General features: G+C 46.1%; 1 protein-coding gene across 2 annotated transcripts; it reads left to right on the forward strand.

The window, feature by feature from the left end:
* The first annotated feature begins 29 nt into the window (after positions 1-29).
* On the forward strand, positions 30-11,265 carry FKBP1B (FKBP prolyl isomerase 1B). Of its 2 annotated transcripts, none has more exons than XM_012788099.2 (4): positions 30-186; positions 3,302-3,349; positions 9,260-9,372; positions 10,380-11,265. In XM_012788099.2, the coding sequence occupies exons 1-4, from the start codon at positions 150-152 to the stop codon at positions 10,422-10,424; spliced, it is 243 nt and encodes an 80-aa protein (XP_012643553.1). In that variant the 5' UTR covers positions 30-149; the 3' UTR covers positions 10,425-11,265. The 2 variants fall into 2 exon arrangements, with proteins under 2 accessions (XP_012643553.1, XP_012643552.1); XM_012788098.3 differs by having other exon boundaries at positions 10,425-11,260.
* The last annotated feature ends 3,541 nt before the right edge of the window (positions 11,266-14,806 follow it).

Raw genomic sequence — 14,806 nt, forward strand, 5'->3', positions numbered from 1 at the left:
CCGCGCAGGTCCCGACTCCCGCCGCACCTCCTCCGGCTCTGCAGCGGCGGCGGGGCGGCGGCGGAGCGCCTGCGGGGCCGGGCCGGGCCGAGCGGAGCCGGGGTCGGGCAGCGGCGGGGACCCCCGGAGGCGGCGCCTGCGGGACCGCGATGGGCGTGGAGATCGAGACCATCTCTCCGGGCGACGGTACAGGGCTGCCTCCGGCGCGGGGGCGGAGGGGTCCCGGGGCGGAGCCCGGCGGGCGGGGGTCAGAATCCGAGCGGGCGCCCAGGGTGTCGAGGCGGGAGGGGCCGGGACGGGGGCGGCAGGAGGAGACCCTGCGCCGGACTCTTGGGGGCGGAGGAGACGACCCTCGCCACCCCCGTCGCTCCCACTCACCTCGCGGAACGAAGGCGGCGGCCGGGAGGCGGGGGTCTGCGCCTCGCCACCGCCCCGGGGCCGCGGCTGCGGCCGGAACCGCGGGGTTATCCGCGGCTGCTGATTCCCAGGGCCGGGGCTCAGCTCTGCTTCCCTGCCTGCTGGGCGAGCTCTGGAAACCGGGAAGGGACCTGCTCTGGGGTCTGCTGCTCGGGAACCCCCTGCTAACGCGTGCCCCGCGGGCGGCCGCGAGAGGCCGTGGGACAGAGCGGGTCTGGGAAGGGGGCGCGCTCCTTCCTTCCGCCGCCTCCGCATCTCGCTGCGTCCTCCCGCCCGCTCAGCCTCCCTGGCCACCCTGCCCATTCCCGTGGCCTCCACATCTAAGCCCCGAAACCCAGACCGCCAACCCGCTGCTCACCTTTACCTGGATGTCCCAGGATACCTCGGAGTCGTCAAGTCCGAAACAGAACTCACTCTTGTGGCCCGCCTTCCCCGCCCCAGGTGCTCCTCTGGATTCCCCGTCCCCTGTATCCGGGACGGGCACCACTCACTTGTGTTATTGGGTCTGAGTGTGCAAGGAGTTGCCATGTCTTTTTTCCTTAAATTGTAATTCAGAACTAAGCCTGCATGTCTGCAGGGTTTGGCAGGCAAACTTCATAAAAGACATTATTGACAACCCTACTCCCCTTCCTGGGAAATTGGAGGGCTTCTTGGTTTCAGGCCATCCTCCACTGGTGGGATCACCCCTGGGGTACAGACTTCTTGGCCCACGCAGGGAACCTTGGTGCTGGAAGCATCTCTCTGAGACCTTGTCACCTCCACTGAACTGACCTCCCCACCTTCACTGTCACCTTTCTGCCTTCAGTCTGGCTCCTGCCTCACTCCCACTCATTTTCTACACCACAGCCTGAGGACTCTTTTTAAAATGCATATTTGACCATGTCCTTGCCTCAGGCAGAAAAATCTCTTAATGTCTCTTACCTTTCCTCCAGGCGGAAGGTCCCCTTGGTTATATGGTCATTCTAACCTTCCACACTGTAACTTCATTTCTCACTACCTGTCCCTACGCCCACCACCAATTTTTTCTCCAGCTTTACCAAGCTGCCTGCAAGTTGTTAAACACACACTCATTCAGCAGATATTTATTGAACATGTACTGTGTGCTAGGCCCTAGGGTTACAGCAGTGAAATAAACAAGGCTTCTGCTATTGCTGGGCTCTAGGCCTTTGAACATACCCTTATGTGTAGTTCCCTCTTCCCAGATTATATCCCGTGTCTTCCTCTGGTAAACTTACTCATCTTTTAAGACCCGGTTTAACCGTTATCTCCTCTGTGATGATTTCCCAGACTTCTCCAGTTGGTCGCTCCCTCCTCCAGGAGGGTCCTCTAAATCTGTGGTCCTAGGGCCACCGGCTGCCCATCACCACCTGAGCTCTACATCACCCTCCCCTGACCCTCCCTGGACACCTCAACCCACTCCACCCTGCTCCATGGAAAAATTGTCTTTCATGAAACCGGTTTCTGGTGCCAAAAGGCTGGGGACTGCTGCTTAAATGTTGGCTCTGCAGTTAGCCTTTCCTAGGATTTGTTATCCAGCCCCATAGCTTCAAATTCCACCCAAATTTATACCTCCAGTATAGACTGTCCATCTGCCTACTTGCCAAATAAGCTCAGATGTCTGATGGGCATCTCAAGATTGCCACCTGCACAAATCTATCCTCATCTCAGGAAGTGGCTCCACTATCCATCCAGTTGCCTAAACCTCAAAAAACCAAGCATCGTTCTTGTTTTCTGCTTTTCCCTCATCTTGGACCCCATCTCCAGTTCATTTGCATGCCCTGTCAGCTCAGCTTCCAAAATATGTCTCCAATCTATTTTGCTCTCTCCTCTGCTGCCGCCACCTTAAATCAAGCCATCATTGATTTCTTGTCTGGATTATTGGAACAGACGCCTAACCATCCATCCTACACACAGCAGCCAGAGTGATCTTATAAAATCTTAATTCAGATTATGTCATTCTCTTGCTTAAAACCCTCCAGTGGTTTCCTATTGCACTTAGTGTTAAATCCGGCTCTGCAAGCCCTGCATTATCAGTCTCTTTCCCACTTCTCTCCTCCCTCCCTTCTTTCCAGCACTTAGCTGCCTTTCTGTTCTGCAAATATGGTGATTCTGTGCACTTGCTACTCCTTCCTGGGGTGCTCTTTCCCAGCATTTTGCAGATCTTTCAAGTTCCAGGTCAAATGTCACCTTCTCTGAGAGGCCATCCTAGACCACTCTTTTCTAAAATGGCATGCCCCACTGTATCTCGCTTTAATTCATCTTTGAGTTTATTTTCTTTAGAGTATTTATAATAATCCATAATTATCTTGTTTGAATATTATTTGTCTCCCTCCATTAGAATGTAAACTCCAAAAGAGCAGGGGTCTCTCTCATCTGTAGTGTTTACTACTATATCCCCAGGAACAGGGACAGGCCTGCCCCATAGTAGGTGCTCTAAATATTTGTGAATGAGTATGTTTATCCATTCTCGGTAGGAGCCATCATTATACTCTAGTATTTATGTGTCTGTTTCCCTAACTTCCTCATGAGTTCATACCTTGCTCTGTGTCTCTGTCTAGTTCAGGCCTGGCACATAGTTGGCTTCCGGAAACGTCTGTGGAATGGATAAGGTAAAAAGAGTAATCAAAAAAGGGGAAAAAAGAAAAAACCTAGGAGAGAGCAGAGTTGAGGAAACTAAGGAAATGAAGTTCAAATCCAGGCCAGAGAAGTGACATGACTAGTCCTGGTTCCTGTGAGGCACACACAGAGCCAGAACTGGGGCCACGAGTATCTCCATAGTATGGAGGGGAACATGGGCCTGAGCTTTTGGTCAGGATCACACCTGAGTGTCCCAGCACTTAGTCCAATACCCTGCTCCTTCATCTGCTCTTGTGTCTCCTTGCAGGAAGGACCTTCCCCAAGAAGGGCCAGACGTGTGTGGTGCACTACACAGGTAGGCTTCTCTCCCACAGTCCTCACCCAGGCCTGCCCCTCCCAAGGCTGGGCTCTCTTCTGAGCTCCTCTTGGCGTGTCTGCCCCCTGGAACAGCCCCAGAGCCCAAGGTAGCCAGCTCTCCCTGTGACCAGCTACCCCCTGCTCCTCCCAGCCAGTCTGTGGGGATGAGAAAGGGGGCTTGCCAGGTCAACTCCTCCCCTCTTATACCAGCGAGGGCCATCCGTAGTGCCAGCCTCTGGGTGAGTCAAGCACCTCTAGTGCCCTTCCTTCCATTTCAGGCAGTGTGGAGCCCTAACCCTCCTGGTTCTGTCTGATATTTGGAAATCCCTCTTAAAGCTCTGAGAGCCCTGAAACTCCCAGCAGACTCCCTCTTTGTCCTACAGTATCATTAGAGAAGAGGAGGTTGGCTTTGTCAGAATTTCCTTTCTCTCTTTAGAAATAGACTATTCAATTCAGCCTACTGATACTGAGCACCTACTGGGCCGGATGCCATGCTGCACACCAGAGCACAAAGACAAGGAGGGAGGATGTCTGCCTTCACTGGCTATGGTGGGGAGAGGACAAACACGTCACCTGGAGGCTCTGACACAGTGTGAGGGGCAGGGTGCTAGAGTGTTTGTCTCTGGGTGCTGGCAGAGCCCAGAGGAGGGCCCCACCTCTGGGTGGACCCCTCTTAGATGCCCTATATCTGGAGGCCAGGTGGGCTAGCCTAGGGACATTCTAGATGAGTTCTGTAGGACTGCTGGCAGCAAGATCATGAGCAGGTGTTTGTTCAAGGGGGGTGAGCACACTGCCTTGTGACCTGCTTCCCAATGTGGCAAACTTGGTGACAACCACTTAGCATAGAGCAAGGCCAGTTTAATTCCTAGGACACATTCGGATGGGGCCATTTTTAGCAGTTCGGTAGGCCAGTGTGAAGCACAAGGTTAATTCTAGGCAGGCGGTGTGGATGTTTCTTGACAGTTACGTTGCTGGTCGCTGACGTCAGTGGGCTGGAGCTGTGTTTTATCTCCTGATAATGTGGCCTAATTACCATGGATCCTCTGGGGCCTCTGACCCGTGTAATTGATTTATCCGTTCTACACATTGTAGACAGACCGGTATTTATCAAGTTACTGAAACCACAACATCCTTTTTTTTGAGACAGATTCTCACTTTGTTGCCCAGGCTAGAGTGAGTGCCGTGGCGTCAGCCTAGCTCACAGCAACCTCAAACTCCTGGGCTTAAGCGATCCTCCTGCCTCAGCCTCCCGAGTAGCTGGGACTACAGGCATGTGCCACTATGCCTGGCTAATTTTTTCTCTATGTATTTTTAGTTGGCCAATTAATTTCTTTCTATTTTTAGTAGACATGGGGTCTCGCTCTTGCTCAGGCTGGTCTCGAACTCCTGAGCTCAAACAATCCGCCCACCTTGGCCTCCCAGAGTGCTAGGATTACAGGCGTGGGCCCCCGTGCCCGGCCCACAACATCCTTTTGCAAAGTCTTTTCACAACACATGCATACAGCAGGTAATGTGCATTAAACACTAATATCAGCTGTGAGCAGCTCTGGTTTGGGGAGAAACTGTCGTATCCAACACAACAGAAGACTGTATGGGACTTGTGGTAACCTTTTTTATTAAATATAAATATAGTAGAGATCATGGTCTCTACTCAGTGAATTTTTTCAAAGTGATCACATTTTTGTAACTACTACTCAGATAAATACAAAACAAGACCAGCGCCCTCCGAGGTCTCCCCATGCCTCCTCCCATCATTCTGCCTCCCTAAAGGTAGCTATTATTCTGACTTTTGTCCCTATGGATTTTGGTTTTGCTTGTCTTTGAACTTCATATAAATGGAATCATAAAGTATGTATTCTTCTGTGCTTGGTTTATTTCACTCAATATTATAGCTGCGAGATTTATCCAGAGTGGTTTGTTCTTTTTATTCCTCTACAATATTTCATTATATCAATATACTGCAATTGGCCAGGCTCGGTGGCTCATGCCTGTAATCCTAGCACTCTAGGAGGCCGAGGCAAGAGAATCGCTCAAGGTCAGGAGTTCAAGACCAGCCTGAGCAAGAGCAAGACCCTGTCTCTACTAAAAAAAAAAACAAATAGAAAGAAATTAATTGGCCAACTAAAAATATATAGAAAAAATTAGCCGGGCATGGTGGCGCATGTCTGTAGTCCCAGCTACTCAGGAGGCTGAGGCAGGAGGATCGCTTCAGCCCAGGAGTTTGAGGTTGCTGTGAGCTAAGCTGACACCATGGCACTCATTCTAGCCTGGGTAATGGAGTGAGATTCTGTCTCAAAAAAACCCCACAAAACTACAATTTATTTATCCTTTCTACTGTTGATAGACATTTGGGTTATTTATAGTTTTTGCTTATTACCAATAGTGTTGCTCTGAACAGCCTCATAGGGTGTCTGTTAGTGCATATTTTTGGTATATACCTAGAAATGGAACTGCTGGGATACAGGGTTATGCCCATGTTCAGCTGTAGCAGTAATGCCTAGTAGCTTTCCAAAGTACTTGTGCCAGTTTCCACTTCCACCAGCAGTACATGAGAGTTCCAATTACCCTGTGTCCTCACCAGCACTTGATTGATATTGTCAGGTTTTTGTTTTGATTTTGTTTTTGGCCTGCTCTGCTGGGTGCCTGGTTTTGATTTGCATTTTCCTGATGAATAATGAAGTTGAGTGTCTTCTCATGTGCTTACTAGCCATTTGGATATCCTCTTTAGACTGCTCAAATTTTGTCCATTTTAAAAAATTATTGGCCTTTTTCTTATTGATTTGTAGGAGTTCTTTATGGATTCTTCATGTATGAGTCTTTTGTTGGTTGTTTTATTCCAAACATCTTCTTTCATACTGTGGCTTACATTTTTATTTTTTTTTTTTTTTTTTTTATTTTTTTTTTTTTTTTTGAGACAGAGTCTCACTTTGTTTTCCAGGCTAGAGTGAGTGCCGTGGCGTCAGCCTTGCTCACAGCAACCTCAAACTCCTGGGCTCAAGCGATCCTCCTGCCTCAGCCTCCCGAGTAGCTGGGACTACAGGCATGCGCCACCATGCCCGGCTAATTTTTTATATATATATCAGTTGGCCAATTAATTTCTTTCTATTTATAGTAGAGACGGGGTCTCGCTCTTGCTCAGGCTGGTATTGAACTCCTGACCTTGAGCAATCCGCCCGCCTCGGCCTCCCAAGAGCTAGGATTACAGGCGTGAGCCACAGCGCCCGGCCTGTGGCTTACATTTTTACTCTCTCAATGGTATGTTCTGAACAGAAATTCTTAATTTTAATGACTCACTTATTAATCTTTTTTTTTTTTTATTTTTTTTATTTTATTTTTTTTATTTTTTTTTTTGAGACAGAGTCTCACTTTATTGCCCAGGCTAGAGTGAGTGCCGTGGCGTCAGCCTGGCTCACAGCAACCTCAATCTCCTGGGCTCAGCGATCCTACTGCCTCAGCCTCCCGAGTAGCTGGGACTACAGGCATGCACCACCATGCCCGGCTAATTTTTTGTATATATATTTTTAGTTGGTCAATTAATTTCTTTTTTTTTTTATGTTTGGTAGAGACGGGGTCTCGCTCAGGCTGGCTTCGAACTCCTGACCTTGAGCGATCCGCCCGGCTCGGCCTCCCAAAGTGCTAGGATTACAGGCGTGAGCCACCGCGCCCGGCCATCACTTATTAATCTTTTCCTCCATGGTTAGTACGTTCTGTGCTTAGTTCAAGAAATCTTTGTCTATCTCTAGGTCATGAAGATATTTTCTATTTATTATCTTGTAGAACCTTTATTATTTTGCCTTTCATATTTAGGTCTATGATTCATCTGGAATTGATTTGTGTGTAGGTTCAAGGTTCATTTTTTTCCATATGGATAGACAATTGATCCAGCCACCTTAATCCAAAAAATTATCCTTTATTTGTTGCATTGCAGTGGCATCTTTGTCAAATCAAATATCCATATATATGTAGGTCTGTTTCTGGACTGCATGGTTTTGGCTGAACCTGTAGCAGTAGATGGTCTTAAGTAGATTAAGTCATATGAAACCTGAAGAAATTAGGGGGATGAGAGAGTCAGTCCATCAATGGAGTGTGTGAATGTGAGTGTATATGTGTGCATATCTGTGTGCATATTTGCCCAAGTATATGTCTGTGTGAATGTATGTAGAGCTGTGTATCTAAATATTTTCTTAGCATCTGTTTGGCCATCAGGGTTTTTCTCCTGAGTGTGTATGCGTAAGTGCATGTGAGCATGCATAAGTATCTCTGTGTATTTGAATATCTTAGCAACCTGTGTGTATGCATGAGTTTGTATTTGATCTTCTTAGCATCCATCTGTGTGTATCTCTGTGTAACCAGAAGGGTTTTCTCCTTTGCCTCATTTAGTACCCAAGGCAAAAGCCCAATTTATCCTACCCAGAAAGTAGGCAAATAAGGGTGTTTCTGTAGTATACATTTTATTTTATTATTTTATTTTTGTTTTTGAGAAAGAGTCTCACCCTGTTGCTCTGTATAGAGTGCATTGGCATCATCATAGCTCACTGCAACCTCAAACTCCTAGGCTCAAGCAATCCTCTTTGCCTTAGCCTCCTGAGTAGCTGGGACTACAGGCATGTGCCGCCATGCCCAGCTAATTTTTCTATTTTTAGTAGAGACAGGGTCTTGCTCTTGCTTAGGCTTGTCGCAAACTCCTGAGCTCAAGGGATCCTCCTGCCTCTGCTTCCCAGAGTGCTAGGATTACAGGCATGAGCCACTGCGCCTGGCCTAGTATAAATTTTAGTTGTGGGAATTAGGAAATCACAGATGCTCAGACAATAAGTTGACTTAGCCTCCCATGTTAAGCATGGCAAATCTGAGGCTCTAGGAGAGGAAGTGATTGCTGAACTGCATGTAGTGAGTGAGTGCCAGAGTGAGGTCAGCACCCAGGCTGGCTAGGTCTTTCTTTAGTCCCAAATTGCCTTTGTGGTGGTTCAGAGGCTGCAGGAAGCTGTCGTGGAATAGCATCACCTATAGAAGTTCTGATCTTTGAGTTAGGGTTACCAACCAGAATTAGAAATAGCTCTTGGGCTGCTGGACTGAAATGACATGTGGACATCAGGGATGACAAGGCATCTGCAGCAGAGACTAAGGGATGCTCCAACTGCTGGAGATAGCACCTGGAGTGTTCTGCTTTCAAACAGCCCTATGTCTGTGGAGTCTAAAGGCCACCACTGACCAGCTAAGTCACCTTCAACACCTTAAACCGTTCACTGCAGTAGGGGATGATGTGACCTTTGAGTTTGCATTTTGGGGAACCTTAGGACTCAACCTGAGGCTGGAATACCTGGGAAAACAGACCTTTTGGCTGAGGAAGTGGCACAAAGAAGTTGTAAAGTACAGATGAATTTGAGGAAGGCATGACCTCAATAGGACACAGGGGAAGGGGAGGAAGGGGAGAGCAGAGAGAGGGTTGTAAGGCAGGCAGTAGCGAGATCTGGAAGGGCCTTTATGCACGGTAGGCATAGATTCTTCCCTGGGGAACTATTGAAGTATTTTAAGCAGGGGAGTAATATGATCAGATTTATATTTAAAGACAAAAAAATCAGTCTGGGTGTAGAGTGGAGAATGGAGTGGAGGGGCAAAAGAGGAACAAAAAGACCAGTTGGGAGCTTGTTCCTGTCCACAGGGTGGTGATAATAGAAATGGAGAAAACAGGTGGATACCAAAGACATGCAGGACTTGGTAACAGGCTGTATGTGGGAGTGAGGAGGAGGGAAGTGTCCGGGTTTCTTGCTCGGGCTATAGGACAGATGGGAGGATTGAAAGAGGAGCAGGGGTCTACAGAGTAGGAATTCCATTTCAGACCGTTCAGTCTGAATTAGGGGTAACTCATGACCCTGTACAGCTCTTTTGCCACCTATTCTTGCTTTGCCAGGAATGCTCCAAAATGGGAAGAAATTCGATTCATCCAGAGACAGAAACAAACCTTTCAAGTTCCGAATCGGCAAACAGGAAGTCATCAAAGGTTTTGAAGAGGGCACAGCCCAGGTAGGATGAGGATACACATTCAAGGGGATTTGGGGCGTCAGGGATCCAGGCTCAGCACTCAGCCCTTGGCTTCCAGCCTCACCTACCACACACCACTACTGCTTTGACTACCGCCAGGGCATGGCAACGCCATCTAGTGTTCACTCCTGGCTTTGTGTCCCCACCCCTCTCCTTGCTAGCATGCCTCTTTTGTGTCAGTGGGGGCTCCCACCCCAAGCACTTCCCTTAGGCTGTTGGGACTGAGGCAGCAGAAGAGTTGGGATGGGATAGGCCAAGAAGGTTTTTCATTTTTGTTTTTTAACTTTTTTGGAAACAATTTCAGACTTACAAAAATATTATAGAAATTTAGTGCTTTAGTATTTCCCACATACTCTACCCAGATGTTAATATCTTACATATCATAGTATGGTTATCAAAACCAGGATACTCACATGGATACGATACTATTAATATACCCATTCAAATTTTAATTGATTATTCAAAATTCAAAAATTGATTTATTTAAATTTCACCAATTAATGCCAAGTGGGTGCTTGACGACTGTTGTGACGAGCCCTGGTTCAAGCTCAGCTTCCTTGGTCTGTCTGTGAGGTCATGTGGCACTGCGCTGCAATAGGTCTCCTGGCCCTCGCCACCCTGCTGTGGCCTCTAATCTCTGAACCTCTTTAATGAACTGCTCCTACCACTTACTTGAGTGTGTACATGTGCTATTTATAAACCCTCTTTAGGCTTCTTTGGAACAGGGTAAGGAAAAATTATGAATAAGTAGAAGTGTTTGGGCCACACACAAAATGAATAACCAGTAATGTTTGTCAGATGAATGAATTTGTGGAGGTTATTGTCCCACAGCCAAGTTTCTGCTGTTCTGAGGTGGAGCCTGCATTTGTTACAGTTCTTGGCACAGTTTCAATGTGCCACATATAAAATTCATCTCAGATCTTCAGAGTTACCCTGAGGATGGTTTGGGAAAATGTCATAGTCATCTAACTTTTTTCTTTTAAATCAAGCTGGGTCCTCTTTCTCCTCTCCCCATCTGCCCCTATCCCTGCTAGATGAGCTTGGGGCAGAGGGCGAAGCTGACCTGCACCCCTGATGTGGCATATGGAGCCACGGGCCACCCTGGCGTCATCCCTCCCAATGCCACCCTCATCTTTGACGTGGAGCTGCTCAACTTAGAGTGAAGGCAGGAAGGAACTCGAGGTGGCTGGAGATGGCTGCGGCTCACCCTCCTAGCCTGCCCCGCCACTGGGACGGCTCCTGATTGGGGCTCTTGATCAGTGTGCTGACCTCACCGCCCCACAGCATTATCCATTCTCTCTGCCCAAGTTGCTCTGTATGTGTTGGTCATTGTTCATGCACATCCTTGCTCGAGGAAACGCAAACTTTGGTTGCAGATCGAAACATTTCAGGTTGTGCATTTTGTGTGATGCATGTAGTAGCCATTCCTGATCACAGAACACAGATTTCTTGTTCGCACAATTGATACTGCCTTACCTTCACTTAACCCAGACACACAAGGTGCTCAGATATGAAATGTATATGGTGTACACAGAGGGACTTGAGCCAGTTACCTTGCTGTCACTTTCTCTCTTATAAATTCTGTTGGCTGCTCACTTAAACAATGTCCTCTTTGGAAATAATATGTAAAATAAAAGTTCTGTGCTTGACAAATTCCTGTCCATCCTTATTGTAGGTAGGAAATGCTTTAAGGACCACATAAGCCAGTTGCTCATGGGGAAGAGTGGAAAGAAGGGTTCCAAGTGGCCAGGAGAATGATAATAAATATAACAGCTGCAATATGAGCATTGTACATGCTGGGCCTTGTTCTATATACTTAGCAAATCGCCACCAATCGTCCAAGCAACTCTGCAAGGTAGGTATTATTTGCTACTGATCTCACAGGCTCAGAATTTTTTTTTTTTGAGACAGAGTCTCACTCTGTTGCCCGGGCTAGAGTGCCGTGGCATCAGCCTAGCTCACAGCAACCTCAAACTCCTGGGCTTAAGCGATCCTACCTTTCCTCTTCTTAGCTAAAGAAATACAGTGTTCAAATCCTGCAGCCTAGCAGTCAAATGTGGGATGGAGGCACCCATGTGATCTTGCAATCTCTATGTGTTTGGACTGGAGTAAGAGGGATGACCTTCCTTCACCCAGATAGGAACAGAACACCTTGTGTGTCTGAATGAAGGTGTGTTAAGGGCTGGGAACCATACACTAACTCACACTGGGAAGTTACTTTTGAAAAGAATGTGATTCTGAGCTTGTTTTCACACATGCTGCTTCATTTCATCTAGATTTGGACTAACTTACATTGGGGAATTACTCCTGAGAAGAATGTATGATTCTGAACTTGTTTCCACAGATAGTGCTTATTTTCATCAACATTTACTATACCTAACCAGAATCCCCAGTTAGGTTTTAAGATGAGCCCACTTATTGGTGTGTGTTGTGTGTAGGTCAGAGGGCAATATGACTAAGAGATTTTGCTTTTAAGTGGCACAGGACAAGAACTTTTGGCCATATTCTGGATTATTCTGTCAGTGTTGATTTGGAATTGTTTCCAGATTGAGGAGGGAGGGACTGGTAACAGGTTCTTTTAGTTTCCTTCTTAGACCCACTGATACATGTCACATGATGTTATATATATGCTAAGGGGCCATGTCATCTTGGCTAGTCCATCTACCCCTTCTGTTGCCAAGAAGCCCTGGCTGTATTTTTCTGCTGAGGGCTGAGGAGTTATTGAGGAGGCAGTGCTTTAGGATGGAGAAAATGAAACGAGAAAGGGGCTGCCTTTTTAATCACCCACCATCCCTATGCACACTTCTACTGTGGGACCAGACCAGCCAGAGGGTGGTGCACTCACTCCTCTCTAGGATGTTTCCTTCGGAATGTCTTGATTCCCCGCTTTCCTTGATGACCCAATTGCCTGTGATAATTTCTCAGAAAGCTTGTATAAAAGACACACACACGTTCTGCTGTGACACCGATAACTAAAGATGGTACCAAGGACTATCTCAGATGCCCACTGTGGGACACATAAAAGATCTCGGTCTAGAGTATTCATAGCCTAGGTGGTAAAAGGAGACATCCACTAAGAGAATGCCCTCAAAATGCAAATACCTACTAGCTAGCACCTGGAGAGGATATGCTAGTCTTTGCAGGTGAATTGAGAAATGACCTGTTTTTACTGGAGTTCTTAAAAGATGATGCAGGCCGGGCGCGGTGGCTCAAGCCTGTAATCCTAGCACTCTGGGAGGCCGAGGTGGGCGGATTGCTCGAGGTCAGGAGTTCGAAACCAGCCTGAGCAAGAGCAAGACCCCGTCTCTACTATAAATAGAAAGAAATTAATTGGCCAACTAATATATATATATAAAATTAGCCGGGCATGGTGGCGCATGCCTGTAGTCCCAGCTACTCGGGAGGCTGAGGCAGAAGGATTGCTTGAGCCCAGGAGTTTGAGGTTGCTGTGAGCTAGGCTGACGCCACGGCACTCACTCTAGCCTGTGCAACAAAGTGAGACTCTGTCTCAAAAAAAAAAAAAAAAAAAAAGATGATGCAGAAAATTATAATGCAGTATGCTGAAGGAGTTTGGACATTGTCCTACCGAGAGCCACTAAAAGTTTGTAAGCAGGAGAGCAAAAAGATCTATGTCTTACCAGTCATTTTCAAACTTTCAGTCAAGAAATTCTCTATACAATTTTTTTTAATTTTATTTTTTATTTATTAATTTATTTATGAGACAGAGTCTCACTTTGTTGTCTGGGCTTGAGTGCTGTGGCATCAGCCTAGCTCACGGCAACCTCAAACTCTTGGGCTTAAGCAATCCTCTGCCTCAGCCTCTTGAGTAGCTGGGACTATAGGCATGTGCCACCATGCCTGGCTATATACAAATTCTTTATTAGGAATTTGAAACTTAACCTAGATAGATGCAAGTAAAGAGCTCTAGCACATGTACACATACATGGACACCATCATGTTACATTCTTAAAAGTAGTTTGAAAGACTGAGCTTTAGGTGCCTGGTGCAGAGGATCGATTATACTATATCCTCAGCATTTTAGTGTAGCAGAGTGGGGGCTCAGTATTTGTCCACAGAGTGAAAGTTCTTATAACTGGGACAGGGTACAAAATTTCTAAACAATTAGAGGCAAGCAAGTTTCTTTTTTTTTTGAGATGGGGTGTCTCGTTGTATTGCCAGGCTGGACTTAAACTCCGGCCTCAGCCTCCTGAGTAACTGGAATTGTAGGTTTTAAAACTCTTAACGTTAGGTCATGAAATTCAGCTAACATATATTAATCCAAATGATGGACTATTCATAAGTGCTAACAGAAGGAATTTCCCCTTGTTATTAAAACAACTACACTAGAGGCAAGCTGGTCCTGCCATTTGGACAAATCACACTCTAAAGTATGTCTAATTTCAGGTTTTCCTTTACAAGAAAGTCTTTCAGAAAATTCTTTTTATATTACCTAAGGGCACACCATGCATTGCAAAAACTAATAAGGCATTCATAAAAAAACCATTTACAAGAAAATTACAGCTGTGGCTCCTTTCTTATCTACCCACCCTTCTTAGAAATGACTCTTTCTACTCTCTTATGTGCTTTCAAAAAACACTCAGATATAATTAAAAGTAGAATTGATGCTTTTTGTCCATTTAAATTAGTGTACATACTCTTCAAATTGATTTTAGGTTCCAGTTATACACAAAACAATTAGTCCACGTTTTCCCATTTGGTCCATGCCTAAACTATAAAAAGAAAATTATGGCTATCTCCTTCCAAGCTGCCAAGCAATGATGAATGTGATAATAACCATACTATTTCCATGTCATGGGAACTCATGCTGATAAGAATGAGCAGAAAGTACTTTATTTATGGCAAAGATACACTATGAGCTAAGGTACAAAATATACGAAGATGCTGAATAACTAAAGGGAAAGGCTACGTAAATATAATCATAGACATGTAGTAACCACACCCCTACCCAAGCAGCTTGCTCTCAAATTTCTAACAATGTGCTGGCATCTGAATAGACCTTTCTAGAACAGACCTCTGTTGCAAGGATAAGGGTATCTGTATTGACAAAGGTATTTCATTAACTATAATATTATTCAAATGTAGATGCTGGGTTAATAATCGGCTGCTATTACACCAGCTTTTTATGTAAATATTTTATTCAATCAACATGATGAGCTTTTGTTTTCTCACCCACAAAATGCAAATACCCACCTGCACTGAGTTATGAATATGTCATTATTGACATTCAATAAACAGTAACACTATAAACAAGTTCCTTAGGTGGCTAAGCACTGGGCTTGACACCAGAGGCAACACAAACATACTCAAGAGTCCCTAGCACCACCTACAATTCTTGAAATGGTTCAACTGCTGTTTTAGTTTTTCCTGGTATCAAATAAGAGGGGAAAGTTCAAGA

This window comes from Microcebus murinus, chromosome 3 (genome assembly GCF_040939455.1).
Source record: "Microcebus murinus isolate Inina chromosome 3, M.murinus_Inina_mat1.0, whole genome shotgun sequence".
NCBI classification, from domain to species: Eukaryota; Metazoa; Chordata; class Mammalia; order Primates; family Cheirogaleidae; genus Microcebus; species Microcebus murinus.